This window comes from Caretta caretta, chromosome 5 (genome assembly GCF_965140235.1).
Source record: "Caretta caretta isolate rCarCar2 chromosome 5, rCarCar1.hap1, whole genome shotgun sequence".
NCBI classification, from domain to species: Eukaryota; Metazoa; Chordata; order Testudines; family Cheloniidae; genus Caretta; species Caretta caretta.
This window is the reverse complement of record NC_134210.1, coordinates 22,154,848-22,178,646: the sequence shown is the minus strand read 5'-3', so window position 1 is coordinate 22,178,646 and position 23,799 is coordinate 22,154,848. Positions and strand designations below refer to the sequence as shown.

The window sequence follows — 23,799 nt, the reverse complement described above, 5'->3', positions numbered from 1 at the left end:
CAATGGCTCTGCAATCACAGCCACCAGTTCCTTTAGCACTCTCGGATGCAACTCGTCTGGCCCCATGGACTTGTGCACGTCCAGCTTTTCTAAATAGTCCCTAACCACCTCTATCTCCACAGAGGGCTGGCCATCTACTCCCCATGTTGTGATGCCCAGCGCAGCAGTCTGGGAGCCACTTTCACCTGACCCCCGCAGGGCTCTCCCCTCCCTGTGCCAGGCTCCTCAGCCGCACCCTCACCTGCCCCCCCTCCCGCAGGGCTCTCCCCTCCCTGCGCCAGGCTCCCCAGCCGCACCCTCACCTGCCCCCCCACCCCCAGGGCTCTCCCCTCCCTGTGCCAGGCTCCCCAGCCGCACCCTCACCTGCCCCCCCACCCCCAGGGCTCTCCCCTCCCTGTGCCAGGCTCCCCAGCCGCACCCTCACCTGCCCCTCCCCCAGGGCTCTCCCCTCCCTGTGCCAGGCTCCCCAGCCGCACCCTCACCTCCCCCCCCACCCCCAGGGCTCTCCCCTCCCTGTGCCAGGCTCCCCAGCCGCACCCTCACCTGCCCCCCCACCCCCAGGGCTCTCCCCTCCCTGTGCCAGGCTCCCCAGCCGCACCCTCACCTGCCCCCCCTCCCGCAGGGCTCTCCCCTCCGTGTGCCAGGCTCCCCAGCCACACCCTCACTGCCCCTCCCCCAGGGCTCTCCCCTCCCTGTGCCAGGCTCCCCAGCCGCACCCTCACCTGCCCCCCCACCCCCAGGGCTCTCCCCTCCGTGTGCCAGGCTCCCCAGCCGCACCCTCACCTGCCCCCCCTCCCCCAGGGCTCTCCCCTCCCTGTGCCAGGCTCCCCAGCCGCACCCTCACCTGCCCCCCCACCCCCAGGGCTCTCCCCTCCGTGTGCCAGGCTCCCCAGCCGCACCCTCACCTGCCCCACCCCAGGGCTCTCCCCTCCCTGTGCCAGGGCCCCCAGCCACCCTCACTTGCCCCCTGTGCCAGGCTCCCGCCGGCTGCTCGTTTCACCTGAGCCTGCCCCATGTGCCTCTCCCCCGCCCGGCGCCAGACGCTCTGTCCCGACTCGCCCGGGCTCCTGCGCGCCAGGCACCCCACCGCTCCTGCCCCCCGCCTGCCGTTGCCTCGGCGCCCCCAGGGGGCTGCCCTCACCTGAGCTGGACCCTGCCGTGGCTCCCGGCTCGCTGCGCCAAGTCTCTCCAGCCCCTGCCCGGAGCTGCGCGGTCCAGCACGCCACTGAGCCGCCGGAGCAGCGGCTCCCTGAGCAGGTTAATGGGCAGCGACCCCAGCGGGGCCACGGGCGAGACCGACATCGCGGGGAGCAGAGACCCCTGCGAGCGGCCCCGGGAGCGGTTTGAACCTCCCCCGCGCCTCAGGCTCCGGGAACGGGGCGGAGGTGGCGCCTGCACCCGGAAGGAGCCAGCCGGGGATTCCCGCCCCAGCAACCACCCGCCGGGCGAGCAGGGAGCTGCTGGGTCTCGTCTGTCTTCGCCACCCTCCCTCGCCCTGCGGTGTCAGCCCCGCCCGACCGCCGCGACGGCCCCGTTTCCTGGGCCAGCCCCTCTCCTCACTTCAACCTGCCCGGGCTGAGGCTCCTCTTTACTTTGTCAGCCCCTTCGGCTCTGTGCCCCAGCCTCTGGTTCCCCCAGACATGCCTGTGCCAGCCCTTCCGAGAGTCTGAACCTACCGGGGTCCCCCCCGTGCCTCCCCACGCTTCATCTCACTTCAGCTTGACCCTGCTGTTCTCTCCACTCACTATGCCAGCCCTCATCTCCCTTTCCCTGCATGACTACCTAGTCTCTGTGCCTGCCCCCCAGAGCCCCTCATGGAGATCCTCACCCAGCTGTGCCTCCCAGCTCCCCACAGCCCTTCCCTCAGTCTAACCATGCCATGATTGCCCCACTCTTTCAACTTGTCCTGGCCTGTCCCTTGCTAAAGCATCACTCTGCTATGGGTCCCCCGCAACCACTCACCTGAGTTCAGCCAGACCCTGGAATGGCTCCCCACTCCCTGTACCAGTCCAGTTCACCTCAGCCTGATCCTGCCATGGGGCCTTGCTCACCGCCCCATGTCCCAACTCCTCTCAGTACTACTCAGGCCACCAAGTTGCTACATTGTTGTAGTAGCTAATTAGTAGTCAGAGACACCCTCCTCTTATCCCCCCCTACCCCCCATGGAGTATGGATCATTAGGCTGATAGTTTGGAAGGACGGGCATGCCCTCAGGCTAAGCTCCAGGGAGAGCTTTGAAATGCCCATACACTACCAACAGGGCCTGTATCTGGGTGAAACATACATAAATATGTTCCTCTTTGGATCCTGAAGGGGAGTTCCAAAGAGGATGGAGCTTGGCTGTTCTCAGTGGTGGTGGATGGCAGAATAAGAAGCAGTGGTCTTAAGTTGAAATGGGGGAGGTCTAGGTTGGATTTTAGGAACCACTGTTTCACTAGGAGGGTGGTGAACCACTGGAATGGGTTACCTAGGGAGGTGGTGGAATCTCCATCCTTAGAGGTTTTTAAGGCCCAGCTTGACAAAGCCCTGGCTGGGATGATTTAGTTGGTGTTGGTCCTGCTTTGAGCAGGGGATTGAACTAGATGACCTCCTGAGGTCTCTTCCAACCCTAATATTCTATGATTCTATAATTTGGAAGTTTTTTTATTCTAGAAACATTAAGCTGTAATTTCAGTCTGTGAATGAAAACTTCAGCTGTTCTAACAAGTGAAAGGGAAATAATGAAACCATCAAGGTTTTTGTTATGCTCATTAGGAAACAACAAAAGCCTAGAAGCAAAGTTTGAGGGTGGGAGGCTCAGATGCATCTATGTCCTCATTCCTGCTCTGCTTAGGCCTGCTGCAAATAGAAGCAGCTACTGGCCCTGCCCTTTGTCATGATGAAGTTGAAGGTACCTAGACATGGGGAAAAGCTTTCTTATGAAAAACAAAACAGAAAGGGGAGAGTCAACCTGGTCTTTAAAATAGGCAAAATTAGCTTTATATTTCAGAAAATAAACCATTTACACTCCTGGGGCCTCACTTTTATGACAGGTGACTAACAATTAAACATGAGTTTAGCCACACTTCAAGTTGAATTCTGGATGCCAGGGGAGACCCACGGTCAGAGGCTACCCAGAGGATGTGTATCTATATAGATTGCCAGTGATTTGTTTCAATCACTTAAAAATAAATTCTCTGTATTTTACCATCTATTTCAATCAATCGCCAAGTTTTCAAACTTGGGTGCCTAAAGTTAGTCACCTAAATAAGTGGCCTGATTTTCAAAGATCCCTGGCAGCACCTGCAGCTCCCATTGACTTCAATGGGTATTCAGCACCTATGAAAATCAGGCCACCTATTGAGGTGCCTAAATATGTAGTTAGGTCGCTAACTGTAGGCACTCAAATTGGATGATTTTAGCCAACGCCATGTACTCTGATTCTCATTTGTTCACATTTTGTTTTCCTTGAAACACTACTAATCTGAAAGCAAGATAATTGAATTGTTAAATAACAATACTTTGTTCTTCAATATTACTTTCTATCTCAGGAGCTCAATGTGGAGCTCATTGCAACCTCATTGCACCTCTTTTTAAACCAATGTGACATGTTAAACTGAAGCAAAGACATGACAAGAGGCTTGACTTGCTGGTGACATGTAATGATCTACTGGTAAAGCCAGGAATAGAGCACAGGAGCCTTCCCAGTGATGTGCTGTAACCGAGAGAGACAGCTGAGTATACCCAGCACCTTTACTCCCCTGAAAACCAAGCCGCTTTTACTTAGATGCCTAAATATATGTTTACAGAGATTTTCAAAGGCACAAATGGCAACTAAGTAGCTAACTCCCAATTACTGTCAATGGGAGAGTGGACCCTAATTGCTATTGTTCCTTAGACATTCTAAGGGGAGATTTTCAAACTTCAGGCACCAACCCTGGGAATTTTTTGCATAAGGTATCCTCAGTTAAAATTTTTCTTTTTAATTTCCAAGCTAACCCTATCATCCGGATATCCAAACGCCTCCATCTGTGTGTCTTGTACAGTGCCAAGATCACTGCAGACACTTAATCAATAATTAAAACTGACCCTTTAAAACCCCCTTTGTTAACCTCCAGATTTATGTCAGATTGTGGGAATTTTTCCTGTATGTTGTTTTACTGAATACTGGCATTCCTCTCCTACTTGACGGTGTTTCTGTTCTCTTTGGCAGTAGCACGTGCAGCAATGACCACTCTGAGAAAGGGTTAGCATTATAATAGAGCACCTTTCATGAACAGGGGCAGTGTGCCCATGCCTGTGGCTGGCTGTTCTAGGATGTATAATGCTAGCACGTTAGGTTTTTGTTGGTTTCAGTGCTTTATCACTTCCAGCTGTGCCCTCTGTTCCCCCAGCATTCTTCCCCCACAAAAGAAGCTTAAGCAGAACCTCCAGTTTTTAGAGCCTTTTTTCCCTCTTCTAGTAAAGGCAGCATGGGATGAAATCCTGACCCTATTAAAGTTAATGTAGCCTGGATTTCATCCAGGATATTAAGGTACATTCATATGCAAATATCTGCTTAGGAGGAGGAGGACTTCATTACACATTGTGGTTATTTACATTCCGTATGATTAATATTTGTAGTAAGTTGCTTTCAAAGTTGTTTATTGTGTTACCCCTACAGGAGGCACTTCATCTAAAAGTTATTTTTTCTAAATTGTCAATCTTCAGACACCATGCTGTAAAATATAGTTAATGAGGGGCAGCGTATGTAAGTCTTTACTACCTGACAGCTCCTTCGTGGCCTTGAAGTGAGTTTGATATGTCTCAGTCCAGTTTCTACTGAGCAATGATTGACCTGATCACAAAAACAACTGCTCCAGTTGATACTAATTGACACCCTTGATGGTAGTTGTAAGTTCGAGTGAACATTCCCTTTAGACCATGCTTATGGAACAACCAAGAAAAAGATTGTTATTAGAGACTCCAGCCTAGGTTTTACACAAAGCCTAGGCATCCTGAGACAGGACTAGCTATATACTTAGCTACCTAACTGCCTGATTAAGGCCTTGTTTACACTACAGATGTTGACACTCAAAAATCGCTATAATAATAATTGGCTTGTCATGTTCACACTCACTCCCTCTGTCAGCAGAGCGCGTCCACAATTGGGGCACTATCACTGACCGTGTGAGCAATGCACTGTGGGTACCTATCCCACAGTCCAGCTCGACACCTTCTGCGTCTAGGTGTTGTAGGAAGGCAGAGCAGATCGCTGCACATCTTCGGACTGGGCTCAATGTGCTATGATGCATTGCTTTCTGTCCCAGCATTCCATGGGCTTCTGGCTTTCTTGCATGACATTTTTCAATGGTCCTTGTTTGCTGTGCACCCCAGCATCTTTGTGAGAAGCGATGGATTCTGTACTACTCTCCTATGCGCTGATAACTAGAGAAGGGCAACAAAGGTGTGACAAGATTATGAGTATCAACAGATGGCTTAGGCAGTGGTGCTATAAGGAGGGCTTTGGGATGTATGGCCACTGGGAGGCATTCATGGACAGAGGACAGTTCTCTCGGGATGGACTTCATCTGAGTAGGGAAGGAAATAGACTTCTAGGATGGAGGCTGGCACAACTGATTAAGAGAGCTTTAAACTAGGAATTTGGGGGAGATGGTTGGGAGATGTCCAGGTAATCTCCACGCCGGATTTTAGCATTGAGAGGAAAGAAAACAAAGTAAGAGAGGATACAGCCATGGGTAGGAGGAAGGGCAGTGTAGATACCAGTCTAATAGGTTATATTGGCTGTAGAATGACCGTGCCTAATAGGGTACAGAATGTGAGTGAGGCCAAACAGCAAAAATTAAGATGTTTGTACACCAATGCGAGGAGCCTAGGTAACAAAATGGAGGAACTAGAGCTACTGGTGCAGGAAGTGAAACCAGATATTATAGGGATAACAGAAACATGGTGGAATAGTAGTCATGACTGGACTACAGGTATTGAAGGGTATGTGCTGTTTAGGAAAGACCGAAATAAAGGTAAAGGTGGTGGAGTAGCATTGTATATCAATGATGAGGTAGAATGTAAAGAAATAAGAAGCGATGAAATGGATAAGACAGAGTCCGTCTGGGCAAAAATTACATTGGGGAAGAAAACTATTACAGCCTCCCCTGGGATAGTGCTTGGGGTGTGCTATAGACTGCCGGGATCTAATTTGGATATTGATAGAGTCCTTTTTAATGTTTTTAATAAAGTAAATACTAATGGAAACTGTGTGCTCATGGGAGACTTTAACTTCCCAGATATAGACTGGAGGACGAGTGCTAGTAATAATAATAGGGCTCAGATTTTCCTAGATGCGATAGCTGATGGATTCCTTCATCAAGTAGTTGCTGAACCGACTAGAGGGGATGCCATTTTAGATTTGCTTTTGGTGAGTAGTGAGGACCTCATAGAATAAATGGTTGTAATCTTGGCTCAAGTGATCATGAGCTAATTCAGTTCAAACTGAATGGAAGGATTAACAAAAATAAATCTGCAACTAGGGTTTTTGACTTCAAAAGGGCTGACTTTCAAAAATTAAGGAAATTAGTTAGGGAAGTGGATTGGACTGAAGAATTTATGGATCTAAAGGTAGAGGAGGCCTGGGATTATTTTAAATCAAAGCTGCAGAAGCTATCGGAAGCCTGCATCCCAAGAAAGGGGAAAAAATTCATAGGCAGGAGTTGTAGACCAAGATGGATGAGCAAGCATCTCAGGTGATTAAGAAAAAGCAGAAAGCATACAGGGAGTGGAAGAAGGGAGGGATCAGCAAGGAAAGCTACCTTATTGAGGTGAGAACATGTAGGGATAAAGTGATACAGGCTAAAAGTCAAGTAGAGTTGGACCTTGCAAAGGGAATTAAAACCAATAGTAAAAGGTTCTATAGCCATTTAATAAGAAGAAAACAAAGAAAGAGGAAGTGGGACCGCTAAACACTGAGGATAGAGTGGAGGTCAAGGATAATCTAGGCATGGCCCAATATCTAAACAAGTACTTTGCCTCATTCTTTAATAAGACTAAAGAGGATCTTAGGGATAATGGTAGCATGACAAATGGGAATGAGGATATGGAGGTAGATATTACCATATCTGAGGTAGAAGAGAAACTCAAACAGCTTAATGGGACTAAATCGGGGGGCCCAGATAATCTTCATCCAAGAATATTAAAGGAATTGGCACATGAAATTGCAAGCCCATTAGCAAGAATTTTTAATGAATCTGTAAACTCAGGGGTTGTACCGTATGACTGGAGAATTGCTAACATAGTTCCTATTTTTAAGAAAGGCAAAAAATGTGATCTGGGTAACTACAGGCCTGTAAGTTTGACATCTGTAGTATGCAAGGTCTTGGAAAAAAATTTGAAGGAGAAGGTAGTTAAGGACATTGAAGTTAATGGTAAATGGGACAAAATACAACATGGTTTTACAAAAGGGAGATCGTGCCAAACCAACCTGAGCTCCTTCTTTGAGAAAGTAACAAATTTTTTAGACAAAGGAAACGCAGTGGATCTAATTTACCTAGATTTCTGTAAGGCGTTTGATACTGTGCCACATGGGGAATTATTAGTTAAATTGGGTAAGATGGGGATCAATATGAAAATTGAAAGGTGGATAGGGAATTGGTTAAAGAAGAGACTACAATGGGTCCTACTGAAAGGTGAACTGTCAGGCTGGAGGGAGGTTTCCAGTGGAGTTCCTCAAGGATCGGTTTGGGGACCAATCTTATTTAATCTTTTTATTACTGATCGTGGCACAAAAAGTGGGAGTGTGCTAATAAAATTTGCAGATGATACAAAGCTGGGAGGTATTGCCAATTTAGAGAAGGACAGGGATATCCTACAGGAGGATCTGGATGACCTTGTAAAACTGAGTAATAGTAATAGGATGAAATTTAATAGTGAGAAATGTAAGGTCATGCATTTAAGAATTAATAACAAGAATTTTAGTTATAAGCTGGGGCCGCATCAATTAGAAGTAACGGAGGAGGAGAAGGACCTTGGAGTATTGGTTGATCATAGGATGACTATGAGCTGCCAATGTGATATGGCCGTGAAAAAAGCTAATGCAGCCTTGGGATGCATTAGGAGAGGTATTTCCAGTAGGGATAAGGAGGTTTTAGTACCGTTATACAAGGCACTGGTGAGACCTCACTTGGAATACTGTGTGCAGTTCTGGTCTCCCATGTTTAAGAAGGATGAATTCAAACTGGAACAGGATGGATGAATTCAAACAGGCTACTAGGATGATCCGAGGAATGGAAAACTTGTCTTATGAAAGGAGACTCAAGGAGCTTGGCTTGTTTAGCCTAACTAAAAGAAGGTTGAGGGGAGATATGATTGCTCTCTATAAATAAATCAGAGGGATAAATACCGGAGAGGGAGAGGAATTATTTAAGCTCAGTACCAATGTGGACACAAGAACAAATGGATATAAACTGGCCACCAGGAAGTTTAGACTAGAAATTAGACGAAGGTTTCTAACCATCAGAGTGAAGTTTTGGAACAGCCTTCCAAGGGAAGCTGTGGGGGCAAAAGATCTATCTGGCTTTAAGATTAAACTTGATAAGTTTATGGAGGAGATGGTATGATGGGATAACATGGTTTTGGTAATTAAATATTCATGGTAAATTGGCCCAATGGCCTGTGATGGGATATTAGATGGGGTGGGATCTGAGTTACCCAGGAAAGAATTTTCTGTAGTATCTGGCTGATAAATCTTGCCCATATGCTCAGGGTTTAGCTGATCGCCATATTTGGGGTCGGGAAGGAATTTTCCTCCAGGGCAGATTGGAAGAGGCCCTGGAGGTTTTTTGCCTTCCTCTGTAGCATGGGGCACGGGTCACTTGCTGGAGGATTCTCTGCTCCTTGAAGTCTTTAAACCATGATTTGAGGACTTCAATAGCACAGATATAGGTGAGAGGTTTTTTGCAGGAGTGGTGGGTGAAATTCTGTGGCCTGCATTGTGCAGGAGGTCAGACTAGATGATCATAATGGTCCCTTCTGACCTAAATATCTATGAAAAAAAACTGTCATGAAGACATTGTGGATGGCAGTGCAGTTAATCACAAAGTTCCTAACTGAAGAAGACTCCCAGTTGCCTGACATGCTGTGTGATATGGATAGGAACAACTTTAGATTGCTTTTGGCATTCACGGAACAGTTGCAGGGAGCGGACCGTCACTTTTGGGCTTGGGAAACAAGCACTCAATGGTGGGATCATATAGTCATGCACGTGGCTACAGAACTTTTGGATGTGAAAAGCCACCTTCCTGGAATTGTGTGTGGAGCTCGCCCCAGCACTACAGTGCAGGGACACCAGGATGAGACATACCCTATCAGTAAAGAAGTGCGTGGCAATCACTGTGTGGAAGCGGGCAACTCCAGACTGCTACCGGTCAGTCGTGAATCAATTTGGAGTCATGAAGTCAGCCATTCGGGCTGCGTTAATGCAAGTGTGCAGGGCAATTAATCACATCCTGCTACAAAGGACTGTGACTCTGGGAAATGCATGTGAAATAGTGGATGGCTTTTGAGAAATGGGTTTCCCTAACAGTAGAGGGGCAATAGATGGCACACATATTCCAATTTTGGCACCAGACCACCTTGAGATGGAGTACATCAGTAGGAAGGGGTACTTCTCTATGATGTTGCAGGCGCTTATGGATCACTAGGGGTGTTTCACTGACATCAATGTGGGGTTGTCTGGGAAGGTGCATGACACAGGCATCTTCAGGAACACCGGCCTGTATAAAAAACTACAAGCGGGGACTTTCTTTCCAGACCAGAAGATTACAGTGGGGGATGTTAAAATGCCCATAGTGAGCCTGGGAGACCCGGTGTGCCCCTTACAGCCGTGGTTTATGAAACCTTAAACGGAAAAACCTGGACAGCAATAAGGAGCAGTTCAACAACAGGCTGAGTAGATGCCGGGTGACAGTGCTGGTGATGCCTTTATGGCAGGTTAGACCTCAATGAGGATAATATTCCCATGGTCATAGCCGCATGTTGTATGTTGAATAATCTTTGTGAAGCTAAGGGTGAAAGGTTTGCTTAGAGATGGAGTGTTGAGGCAGACCACTTGGCTGCTGATTTTGAGTAGCCAGATACCAGGGCTATCAGAGGAGCCCAGAGGGGGGCAATTCAAATCAGGGAGACTTTGAGGCAACAATCTGAAAATGAGAACCAGTAATGTATATCTCTGATTGGTGTTGCAATGTTAAATTACATGTAGTTTTCCTAGGAATCAATGGTGGCATTTGGGGTCTTACATTCCAGTAAGCTAATGATTACACTGTGTATGTATTGGTAGTGCCAGCTATCTCAATTTGTAGGAAACAAATAAAGATGAATTACTGTTCAAAAACTTTGATTTTATTGAACGAGAAACAATACATACACGCACGCACACACACACACAAAGGCACTTGGTGGGAAAGGAGGGACCAGGGAAGGGCAGACTTTCAGAGCTGTGTGTAGGTCCAGCTATCATTTTGAAAGTTGTCCGAGGGGGTGAAGTGAAGGGGAAACCGAGAAGTCCCGGAAAGCAGAAAGGAATGTGCGGGTGGAGTTTTGGGGGGCATGTAAAAGAATTCTGACTGTGCTGCAGGAAAGGGCGGGTACACATCTGCTCAGTCTGTAGCATTATTAAGGACTTCAGCATCTGCGTTTGCTCCTCCATGACTTAAATCACCCACTCAGTAGCGTCCTTTACAAACTCCTTATTTTCTTTTCCTGCCTTTCCGCTTCCATCCACTCCTTGAGTTACCTTTTCTCTGCATTGGAGAAGTGCAGTACCTCCTGGAACATGTCTACTTTGCTCCACCTAGGGCACTTTCTTTCTGGCGGCAACGCTCAGCCAGTGTGTGGAGGGGGTATTCCTGGAGGCTACATCTGCTGAAGCACAAGGAACCATGCACAGAAACATGATTGTTAAGTTCATGCACAGCATTGAAACATTTCAGTAAAATGCACCTCTAGTAACATAACAATCACTTTCTCATGGACCCGTGGCAAGCACACATCTCGACAAACACCCAGAGCATGGTGAGTGTTGCATGGGGTTGGGGGTGCTCTACATGGGGAAAAGAGCACTCTGCAAGGGTTGCAGTGCAACCAACTAGGGGAAAAATTCTAAAATTCTCTTGCACTGTTACAGTGACCCCACAGGCGGGGGTCATTGTACCAGATATCTCACTGCTGAGGGTAAGCAGGGAAGCGAGGGTACATGTACTACATGCTTGTGGCTTCCACCCGGGTCCCTATGCTGCTCACCCGTGTGCCGCTTTGGTCCCTGCACAAGTGATTGCCGAATGTCGCAGGAAAGTCTCCTGCAATGGGGGAAGGAACAAAGCAGCTCCGCCAAGAAATTTTCGGCAGAGGATTGCCAAGTACTTCCAGGAAACTTTCCTAGAGATCTCTCAGGAGGATTCCCGTGAGATCGCGACATGCATCAACACCCTGTTCCTCCGTGATGATTAGCTGTATGGGCAAATGTCTAGCACACACAAACACAGCCAGCCTTGTACATTTCTATAGCCTGAACCCACCTCTGAACTACACAAACCACAGCCACTTACCCAGGGCTGGTGCAACCACTAGGCAAACTAGGCAGTCGCCTTGGGCGCCAAGTGGTTGGGGGCGGCCAAAAGCGTGCTCTGGGGAGGCGGTAGAGCGGAGGTGAGCTGGGGCAGGGGGCACAGGGAGGGCCGCCTGTAGCAAGTAATGGGGAGGGGGAGGGCGGCGCACAGGAGAACCGCTCCCCGCCCCAGCTCACCTCTGCTCTGCCTCCTCCCCTGAGCACGCCACCCTGCTCTGCTTCTCTCCCTCCCAGGCTTGTGTGCCAACCAGCTGATTGGCGCCACAAGCCTGGGAGGCGAGAGAAGCGGCGGCGTGTTCGGGGAGGAGGCAGAGCGGAGGTGAGCTGGGGCGGTGAGTTGCCGTACGCGGCTCCCCGGGCCGAGGGACAGGGCGGCAAGGAGCTGCTGCACAGCTCCCTGGGCCGAGGGAGGGGGTGGCAGGGAGTTGCCGCACGGCTCCCCGGGCCGAGGGGAGGGAGGTTGGAAGGGAGGGGGCGGCAGGGGGCTGCCAGGAGGGGGTGCCTCAGGGCGGGGGGGCACGGAGCTGCTGCGGGGGGGCGCCTCAGGTCGAGGAGGGGCGGGGAGCTGCTGCAGGGCTGGGGGGGGGGGAGGCAGGCACGAGGTGGAAGTTTCACCTAGGGTGCAAAACATGCTTGCACCGGTCCTGCACTTACCAGGCATCTCCTCTCCTGCTTAGAATCATAGAATCACAGAATAGAATCATAGAATATCAGAGTTGGAAGGGACCTCTGGAGGTCATCTAGTCCAACCCCCTGCCCAGAGCAGGACCAATCCCAACTAAATCATCCCAGCCAAGGGCTTTGTCAAGCCTGACCTTAAAAATTTCTAAGGAAGGGGATTCCATCACCTCCCTAGGTAACCCATTCCAGTGTTTCACCACCCTCCTAGTGAAAAAGTTTTTCCTAATATCCAACCTAAATCTCCCCCACTGCAACTTGAGACCATTACTCCTTGTCCTGTCATCTGCTATCACTGAGAATAGTCTAGATCCATCCTCTTTGGATCCACCTTTCAGGTAGTTAAAAGCAGCTATCAAATCCCCCCTCATTCTTCTCTTCTGCAGACTAAACAATCCCAGTTCCCTCAGCCTCTCCTCATAAGTCATGTGTTCCAGATCCCTAATCATTTTTGTTGCCCTTCGCTGGACTCTCTCCAATTTATCCACATCTTTCTTGTAGTGTGGGGCCCAAAACTGGACACAGTACTCCAGATGATGCCTCACCAATGTCGAATAGAGGGGAACGATCACGTCCCTCGATCTGCTGGCAATGCCCCTACTTATACACCCCAAAATGCCATTGGCCTTCTTGGCAACAAGGGCACACTGCTGACTCATATCCAGCTTCTCGTCCACTGTAACCCCTAGGTCCTTCTCTGCAGAACTGCTGCCTAGCCATTCGGTCCCTGGTCTGTAGCGGTGCATTGGATTCTTCCGTCCTAAGTGCACAACTCTGCACTTGTCCTTGTTGAACTTCATCAGATTTCTTTTGGCCCAATCCTCCAATTTGTCTAGGTCCCTCTGTATCCTATCCCTACCCTCCAGCGTATCTACCACTCCTCCCAGTTTAATGTCATCCGCAATCTTTCTGAGGGTGCAATCCACACCATCCTCCAGATCATTAATGAAGATATTGAACAAAACCGGCCCCAGGACTGACCCTTGGGGCACTCCGCTAGATACTGGCTGCCAACTAGACATGGAGCCATTGATCACTACCCGTTGAGCCCGACAATCTAGCCAACTTTCTACCCACCTTGTAGTGCATCCATCCAGCCCATACTTCTTTAACTTGCTGACAAGAATACTGTGGGAGACCGTGTCAAAAGCTTTGCTAAAGTCAAGAAACAATACATCCACTGCTTTCCCTTCATCCACAGAACCAGTAATCTCATCATAGAAGGCAATTAGATTAGTCAGGCATGACTTTCCCTTGGTGAATCCATGCTGACTGTTCCTGATCACTTTCCTCTCGTCTAAGTGCTTCAGAATTGATTCCTTGAGGACATGCTCCATGATTTTTCCAGGGACTGAGGTGAGGCTGACTGGCCTGTAGTTCCCAGGATCCTCCTTCTTCCCTTTTTTAAAGATGGGCACTACATTAGCCTTTTTCCAGTCTTCCGGGACTTCCCCCGATCGCCATGAGTTTTCAAAGATAATGGCCAACGGCTCTGCAATCACATCTGCCAATTCCTTTAGCACTCTTGGATGCAATGCATCCGGCCCCATGGACTTATGCACGTCCAGTTTTTCTAAATAATCCCGAACCACTTCTTCCTTCACAGAGCGCTGGCCACCTCCTCCCCATGCTGTGCTGCCGAGTGCAGTAGTCTGGGAGCTGACCTTGTTTGTGAAGACAGAGGCAAAAAAAGCATTGAGTACATTAGCTTTTTCCACATCCTCTGTCACTAGGTTGCCTCCCTCATTCAGTAAGGGGCCCACACTTTCCTTGGCTTTCTTCTTGTTGCCAACATACCTGAAGAAACCCTTCTTGTTACTCTTAACATCCCTCGCTAGCTGCAACTCCAGGTGTGATTTAGCCTTCCTGATTTCATTCCTACATGTCCGAGCAATATTTATATATTCATCCCTGGTCATTTGTCCAATCTTCCACTTCTTGTAAGCCTCTTTTTTGTGTTTAAGATCAGCAAGGATTTCACTGTTAAGCCAAGCTGGTCGCCTGCCATATTTACTATTCTTTCTACACATCGGGATGGTTTGTCCCTGTAACCACAATAAGGATTCTTTAAAATACAGCCAGCTCTCCTGGACTCCTTTCCCCCTCATGTTATTCTCCCAGGGGATCCTGCCCATCAGTTCCCGGAGGGAGTCAAAGTCTGCTTTTCTGAAGTCCAGGGTCCGTATTCTGCTGCTTTCCTCTCTTGCTTGGCAGAGAGCAACTGCTGAGACTGGCTGGACAACTCCGTGCTGAACAGTTCCTGGCTGCCTGCCCCACCAGGTAACCGCACCAGGAGCTCCACATTGTCGTCTAACTCCACCTCTACATCAATGACTTCATCCTCTGGGTTAGGTCATCTTTCCGCCACCTCCAGGCCCGCCGAAGTATCCACGGGGCTCCTGGCAGTGGAGGTGGGACAGCTACAGAGGATAGTGTCCAGCTCCTTATAGAACCAGCAGGTTTTAGATGCAGCACCAGAGCGACTGCTTGCCTTCCTCACCTTATGGTACGTCTGCCTCAGCTCCTTCATCTTCACTTTGCTGTGCAGCGTGTCCTGATCGTAGCCCTTTTTGCACATGCCTCGAGAGATCTGCCTGTAGGTATCAAAATTCCTGTGGCTCAAGCACAGCTGAGACTTCACAGCCTCCTCTCTCCATATACTGATCAGATTCAGCAACTCTACAGTGGTCCAAGCAGGACAGTGTTTGCTGCGATAACCTGCCATAGTCACTTGGAAAGATGCAATGAAACCTCTCCACGCTGAGCCAAGAGGAAATGGAATTTCAAAAATTCCTGGGGCTTCTACGGGGGAGGGGTGGATGGTTGTTTACCTAGCTGCAGGGAAGTGGAGTTCAAACCACTGACCAGAGTGGTCAGATTGGGCGTTGTGGGACACCTCCTGGAGGCCACTTAGAATGATAAAATCCAGCAGGGTGTCTACACTGGCACTTTGTCAACAAAAATTTTGCGCAGAAGGTCTTATGTCTCTCGTTGTATTTTGTCGGCGAAACAGGGCATTTTTGCCAACAAAATTGTAAATTTTGCCAACAAAAATGCCATCACATTGTAGTGCGTACGCATTCTGTTTTGTTGACAAAAGCTGCCTTTTGTTGACAAAACAGTGTAAGTGTAGACAAAGCCTTAGAGACCACTCTGTAGCCAGAGTCACAGAAGTAGTCTCAGCAGAATAGTCAAGAATAAAATGAGCATATTTTAAAATGAGCTGTGCAGAGCCCTAAGGCAATGTGGAGCCTCATCAAATTCCACTGGGCTCCTCCTAGGGACAGGGTCTGCATCTGTGGCACTCATTGCAGGATTAGGGCCAGATTCACAAAATAATTTATCAGTTAGAATCATAGAATATCAGGGTTGGAAGGAACCTCAGGAGATCATCTAGTCCAACCCCCTGCTCAAAGCAGGACCAATCCCCAACTAAATCATCCCAGCCAAGGTTTTGTCAAGCCTGACCTTGAAAACCTCTAAGGAAGGAGATTCCACCACCTCCCTAGGTAACCCATTCTAGTGCTTCACCACCCTCCTAGTGAAAAAGTTTTTCCCAACATCCAACCTAAACCTCCCCCACTACAACTTGAGACCATTACTCCCCGTTCTGTCATCTGGTACCACTGAGAACAGTCTAGAGCCATCCTCTTTGGAACCCCCTTTCAGGTAGTTGAAAGCAGCTATCAAATCCCCCCTCATTCTTCTCTTCTGCAGACTAAACAGTCCCAGTTCCCTCAGCCTCTCCTCTTAAGTCACGTGCTCCAGCCCCCTAATCATTTTTGTTGCCCTCCGCATCTTTCTCGTAGTGTGGGGCCCAAAACTGGACACAGTACTCCAGATGAGGCCTCACCAATGTTGAATAGAGGGGAATGATCACGTCCCTTAATCTGATGGCAATGCCCCTACTTATACAGCCCAAAATGATTTTAGCTTTTTTTGCAACAAGGGCACACTGATGACTCATATCCAGTTTCTCGTCCACTGTAACTCCTTGGTCCTGTTCTGCAGAACTACTGCCTAGCCATTCGGTCCCTAGTCTGCAGCAGTGCATGGGATTCTTCCCGTCTGCGCTTGTCCTTGTTGAACTTCATCACATTTCTTTTGGCCCAATCCTGTAATTTGTCCAGGTCCCTCTGAATCCTATCCCTACCCTCCAGCGTATCTACCACTCCTCCCAGTTTAGTGTCATCTGCAAACTTGCTGATGGTGCTGTCCACGCCGTCCTTCAGATCATTAATGAAGATATTGAACAAAACTGGTCCCAGGACCGACCCTTGGGGCAGTCTACTTGATATTGGCTGCCAACTACACATGAAGCCATTGATCACTACCTGTTGAGTAGTGATGATCTAGCCAGCTTTCTATCCACCTTATAGTCCATTCATCCAACCCATACTTCTTTAACTTGCTGGCAAGAATACTGTGGGAGACCATATCAAAATATTTTCTAAAGTCAAGGAATAACACGTCCACTGTTTTCTCTCATCTACAGAGCCAGTTATCTTGTCATAATCATTTCGTTAATCATCGTTTGAACAGTGTGAATTTTTTGTGATTTGTTAAAATTCACCAGACCTCCTTTGCTTTCTTAGCCCACCTGTTACGGGTAAATGTATAGATGTTCAGTTTTATATGAATGTGAACATTTGCAGCAGCTGTTTTGTCCTTTGTAACTTGAAACAGCAAGTCCCTAGAGTTTTCTCAATGTCCTAAAATTGAGAAATTGGGGGTATTTCCAATTTAATCTACCACAGTTTCTGAGAGAGCTCATTGACATCAATGCCACCTACATCACACAACAACCTCTATGGATTCATCACAGACTAGGGACACTTTCATGGTTCAGCAAAGCCTTTAAGTATGTGCTTAACTTTTAAGCATCCATACTTAGCAAAGTACTTAAGCACATGCTTAAGCGACTCTAAAAGCAACCCAATACCTTAGCATGAAAACTTGAGATCAAGCCCTGATCCCACTGAAGTCCGTGGGGAAATTCCTTGCCTTGCCACTACTCTCCTTCCAAAATTACCCTGGGAAGAGGCACCTGCTGCAATATGATGAAATAGACTCTCTTAAAAAAACACACTGCATTATGATCAGACCCAGCCAATCAACACTGAAATTTTCAACTAACCTCAGCACTGTGGATCAAACAGATACTCTATTTGTCAAATTTTCTTATACCATAGGATCAAGCCACCAGCCTGGCCCTGTGTAAGTACACACATTTACAGTTTCAGAAATTAGGTTGTTTACCTGAGGTTGCTAAAATAGAGCATGTGGTCATAAAAAAACCCAGAAAAGTGGAGCATATTTATTTTTTGTGGAATCCATTTGTACAGTAGTTTATATTGCTTAAATACAGGAACTGTTGTTTGTTGTTTGCTTGTGCTAATGTTTAATCATTTATGTTTAGCTTGCTAAATTTTGTTAGCACTTTTTATTTTTCCTAATATTTTGGGCCAACTCCCAAAGTCCTGACCCAAGTAAAATTCCCTTTGATTTCAGTGGGACAAAGGAGATTTCTAAAATGCATAAAAAGGCAAGGTTCATGCCCTGAAAAGCTTATTATCTATACTAGATGGGCAGAGATATTCAATACCTCGTTTTAAAGTAAATATTGCATTATTTGCCTATTGCGTTATTCCTACTCACTACGTGAAAACTCAGAAAATAATATGATCATTTTGTTAGCATATATCTATAAAACTAGACTCAAGAAATTGCATGTGTTGAGAGTGTCAGATACTGTTACTTGATAAACATTTAAAAATAGATTAAGACAGGATCAGCATTAAGGGCTGCTGCTGTGATTGCTTACTTTACATTAGCTCTTCTTTAATTAAAGTACAGACAGTCATTTATTCCTGTCACAAATAAGGAATTAATCCTAGTTCTGGTGATTCCTTTGTAGTAGGTGTTGTGTTGAATATAGACACTGCAGGAAGGGTTTGCTGGAAAATGATTTATATGCCACAAGCATCACTAATTACCATACAGGAATAATTGTCTATTGGGAAGCAAAGTGCTATACATATATAAATTAACACGATTATGGAGGAGAACATTTGGTGCAAATGTTAGCAATTTAAAAACAGCTGTCTGGAACAAATTTCATTGACTTAATAAAATGTTAATATAGTGAGTATTAAGCATTCTCAAAATATACTACCTTTGCTTTTTAGTTTGATCACAATCCCATTAAGATAATATTGTGATTTTATTATTTGTATTACAGTAGTGCCTAGGGACCCCAATTGTAAACCAGGACCCGTTGTGCTAGGCAGTCTACACACATAAAACCATAAGCGTGTAAACTCCTAGGGGCAGGATCTATCTAAACTTTTAATTTAACCCATCTAAGATCAGACTCGGCAAACTGCCATATAATCTTTGTTTTAATACAAGTATTTTTCATGGTGTGTATCTGAATTCAGCACTCAGGACAAAGTTTAAGGGCATCCTGCCAAGAGTCTGGGTGCCAGCAGTCTGGCTTAGTGGTTTAGAACCAGTCTGAGGGGGGCCAGGAGCTAGAAACCAGGAAGCCAAACCCAGGGTTGGAACCAGAGTCAGGAACCAAATAAGACCGAGGCAGGGGGTGGGGGTAGAAGATAACTGCAGTTTCAGGTAGAAGCATCAAGGAGCTAGCAACCCACTGCTCCCGCTGATCTTAAAAGCAGGCCTGCTGTCTCCCTTCAGCCAACCCAGATGAGCTCATTAATCAGCCTGGTGACTGACTTGGCTAGTCCTCAGGTTCAGCCGAAGGTGCTCAATCCTGACAGATCCCACAAGAGTCTAGTTTTTGTTGCCTGGGAGATCTTATTTACCATTTAAAAGGTGCTAGCTCTGAGGAATGTAGGAACCCTACTGCATTCTGGGGGTGAAATCTTCCTGTACTGATGAGTACAGCTGGTAGGAAATTTTCCAATAGAACATTTTTCTGTTGGAAAATACTGATCAGCAGAAAGCATTTTGATAAGGTCAAAACATTCTGTTCCAACCTTTTTTAAGTGGAACTTTTTAATGTTTCAAAATGACTTTGCATTTCAATTATGTATTAATTATATATTCTTACATTATATTATATAAATCAAGTTCTAATCAGAATGAAACTTTCTGAGTTTATTGAAACAAAATATTTTGGTTGACCCCAAACTAATGTTTTTTTTAGAATTTTGTCTTGTGGGAAATTTCAATGCATTTTGCTTTTGCTCCATTTCAGAATGAGAACAAATTTCAGAATTCTGGAATTTCCCACAAAATGAAAAATCAATTTCTCCTGCAGTTCTGCTGTTAAAAGCTGCACCTGAGGAGGCGAGTGGAGTCATGCTTGTGTTCCAAGAACCATTCTGCTGGCACTTATTATTGATATTTATGTTTAAAAGTTGATTTCAAGTTGTCTCTTCCATTTTGGCACCTTATATCTCAGGAGTACATTAATCGTGGAAATAAGTTTACTTTCCATCTCTTATTCCCACACCTAGTGAAGACTGCTTAGTTTTAAACACCTGTAGTAATATAATAAAGGGGAGATGTAGTCTAACGTTACCGCCCTTAAAGAATGCTACTTGATATTCAAAGAGATAGCTAAGGAGACAACCATTAGCCATAGTGAGTCAAAATCACAAAAAAGAAGAGTAAATTTGGTGGCAGCAAAAAACAAATTATTTTATCTTTTGTTACCCCTTTTGACCCAAGTGGTTAGAGAAATTTGGGGGGTTGTGAGTTGTTTTTGATAGGAGAAGTTGATGATGGAGTCAGGTATTTCTCTGTTTATTTATGAAGAATGTATGTAAAGTCATGCTTCCCTGAACACATTAGGGATCAAACAGCAGGAAACATTTTATTTTATTTTGCTCACAGTTCCAAGCCTCTTTCTAGCCAGCACTCTACCCAAAAGCATTCCCTCTTAGCTTGTAGAGTCACATTACTAATGTTTCTCAGGTTATTGCTGGGGCTCCCTTAATCTGTGCTCTGTGTGCTTCTGTCATATTTTTGCTGCTTCTGTCTCTCACACACAACACTATAAATAATACCTGGCGCCAGGTGAAAACCCCTCCACCTCTACCCGCATAGCTCACATTGCTGACTGCCCCTGCATAACCTGTATTTTGGGTGGTGGCTCCTATCCTATTCCATAAAGGAGCTTAATTGTTTTGTTTTGTTTTGTTTTTACATTTATCTGAGTGAAGAGTGGTGGTTATGTTCCAATGAGGTTTATTTCAACTCCCAGCATAACACCTCTAAGCCGAGCCAGCTGATTGGAGAACAATCCGTTGTTACAAGCAAGGATCTAATAGTAAACTGTAGAGTTTCCTCCAATTTTCATATAGCCAAATTTTGTGTCCTGTGCACAACCTGAGGAAATGGATGGAGTGAAAAGGAACTATGCAGGGAGTTGAGGAAGATGGAATCATAGCCTTTCAATTTAGGGGCAAACAATGGAGCACCCACCTATATTGCCCTAAGAATGGGTTTTAGCCAGTGGAGTGAGGCAGGCACAATGGGGGAGCCAGATGTAACTCTCTCTCTCTCTCTCTTTCTCTGTCGGTCTCTCTTAGACACACAGGCAGAAGGATTGTGCCACCCAGTAATATAATCTCTCCCCAACCTCCCTTTGGGAATTGGTTTTCTGGACAGCTGTGTATTAAAAGCACCATCCACCTTTTCACCAAAATTACCAGAAGAGACCAAAGCCTTTCGCCATGACAATGACACTTTGAAAACTGACACCCTCACCCCTTCTAACGCTAAACCCTTGAGAAAAAAGCAGAGGAAATTAATTTTAAAACACCCCAAAAACAAAAGCAGAGTTGTAACCCCCAAATGGGAGACATGTCAGAGATTCCATGAAATCCAGTAAGAACTTCGCCATTGCTATGAATTTTTCGTATAAGACATTCAGTGATGGGTAATGGGAAGTGATATAAAACCAATTAGATAGACAGATAGATTGATCGATCTAATCCGATGTAATTTACGAAGTTATAAATACGTTATTTTAAAAGATTAGCTAACAACTCAAATGTTTCTGAAAGGAATCAGGATGACACGTTAAATGGGGATGCTGGGTCTGCTTGCCTTTTGTACATTGTGAAGGATAAGGGACAAAAATCAGGTTGGCGTGGGTTTTTTTTGCTATTATGTAAAAAATGTTTCTTAATGTAAAGTAGAATAACAGGTTTACATTTAAATTACCTAGTCCTTTATTCCTAGCTATGAAAAGTATGCTGGGGAGAATTCTAAATAATGTAAATAAGGTTATCATATGGCTATAAATAATAAGGTTTTCTCTTAGCTGATTTTGCTGGTTATTTGCATGCTCTTGTTTATTATAAATCATTCTTATAGAATGGCACAATCAGCATCTGTCCCACTATAAGGAAACATACGTTTTGTTGCTGCTAAGTTTGCCTTCTAGCACTGTGGCATATAATATATTTTTAAATCAAAGTTCTATTCTTAAAATGATGCTTTTTGTAAATGTAATTTTTTTCAAAGGAAAGATTTATAAAATATAAACATATAAACAGAAATGCGTTGGTGTCACTTGGCTATTCTCCCATTGTAAGAACACAAGAAGAGACGTTTAACTGATTGAGGACCTGATGCAAAATCCATTAAGGTTGATGGAAAGATTCCCATTGATTTTAATGGGGTTTGGATCAGGCCTTGAAAAATGCAAATGTGCACCTTTAGTTGTGTATAAAATAACTGTGCTGTGCATCTAAAACAACATAGCATGTTTATTCTTCTGTCCATGTATAATTTACCTTCTTCCATACTGCCCAAATCATTGGATACACTTTCCTTATATTGTAGGTCTAGTAACCACTCTATCTTTATCCGATTCTTGTCCTAAAACTCATGTCTTTCATCAGTCCTATCCATTCTATTTTTTCATTGTAACATTAAAAATGCAGTAATAATTGACTGCAAGAGTCGGATCAGGCAGAGAGCTGTAGCCTACTGCAAGGTACCGAACACCCTCAATTCCCAGTACCTTGCAGAATGGTTTCTTACCAGACCTCATCAAGAAAAACAGCAGCACTAAAAGCTCAGTCCTACCGTCACTCAACTTGTCTGCTTTATCTTCTGCTCTATATTTAGGCTCTGATCCTTCAAACACTTACACGCGAGTCAGCCCTTTGAAGTCAGTGGGGCAACTAATGTGCTTAAGTTAAGCATGCGCTTAGGATCAGGGCCTTAGGATTGGAAGAGTCTTCGAAGAGAGACTTTAGTCATGGTACGACCACTGTTGGAATACTGTGTCCAGTTCTGGTATCCACAATTCAATAAGGATGTTGATAAATTGGAGAGGGCTCGAACAAGAGCCATGAGAATGATTAAAGGATTAGCAAACAAGTCTTATACTGATAGACTCAAAGAGCTCAACCTATTTAGCTTAACATACAGAAGATAGAAGGATGATTTGATTATAGTCTCTAAGTACCTACATGGGGAACAAATATTTGAAAATGGGTTGTTCAATCTAGTAGAGAAAGGTATTACAAACACGAACCAATGGCTGGAAGTTGAAGCTAGACAAATTTAGACTAGAAATAAGGTGTACATTTTTAACAGTGAGCATAATTAGCCATTGGAACAATTTACCAATGGTCATGGTGACACTAAAGTGGGAGGAGAGGTAGATACGCTGGAGTGTAGGGATAGGATACAGAGGGACCTAGACAAATTAGAGGATTGGGCCAAAAGAAATGTGATGAGGTTCAGAAGGACAAGTGCAGAGTCCTGCACTTAGGACGGAAGAATCCCATACACTGCTACAGACTAGGGACCGAATGGCTAGGCAGCAGTTCTGCAGAACAGGACCTAGGGGTTACAGTGGACGAGAAACTGGATATGAGTCATCAGTGTGCCCTTGTTGCCAAGAAGGCTAATGACATTTGTATAAGTAGGGGCATTGCCAGCAGATTGAGGGACGTGATCATTCCCCTCTATTCAACATTGCTTGACAAAGCCCTGGCTGGGATGATTTAGTTGGGGATTGGTCCTGCTTTGAGCAGGGGGTTGGACTAGATGACCTCCTGAGGTCCCTTCCAACCCTGATATTCTATGATCCTATGATTCTATGGTAGATTCTCCATCACTAGCAATTTTTAATTCAAGATTGGATGTTTTTCTAAAAGATCTGCAGTAGGAATTACTTTGAGGAAGCTCTATGGCCTGTATTATACAGGAGTCATACTAGATTATTACAATGGTCCCTTCTGGCCTTGGAATCTATGAGTCAGTGGTACAGAACAGGCCTTTTATCTTTTTTTATTTTGCCCATAAACTGCCAATGCACACTGATGGTGCTATCACAACGTTAACAGTAGTTCCTGAACCATGATAAACAAATATTTGTAAGAAGAAGCCCACATCCTGAACATATTTTCTACCAAGTAATATGATTATTATCATGAGGACCCCTTTGACCAAGCCATGTTGAAAATTACGTATAATGTTTTATAGCTACCAAAGATAAATAGCATAGTAGGTACTGTAGTTAGACCCTG

The 23,799-nt window shown here is 45.7% G+C and overlaps 1 protein-coding gene across 2 annotated transcripts in view; it reads right to left on the bottom strand.

Annotated features, from left to right (window-relative positions):
* Nucleotides 1-1,484, bottom strand: part of MALT1 (MALT1 paracaspase) — a 94,622-nt gene extending 93,138 nt beyond the window's left edge. For both annotated transcript variants that reach the window (XM_048851137.2, XM_048851139.2), the window contains exon 1: nt 1,142-1,484. In XM_048851137.2, the coding sequence (XP_048707094.2) occupies nt 1,142-1,302 (161 nt within the window). In that variant the 5' untranslated portion in view covers nt 1,303-1,484. The remainder of the gene's footprint in view (nt 1-1,141) is intronic.
* Nucleotides 1,485-23,799: the final 22,315 nt, after the last annotated feature.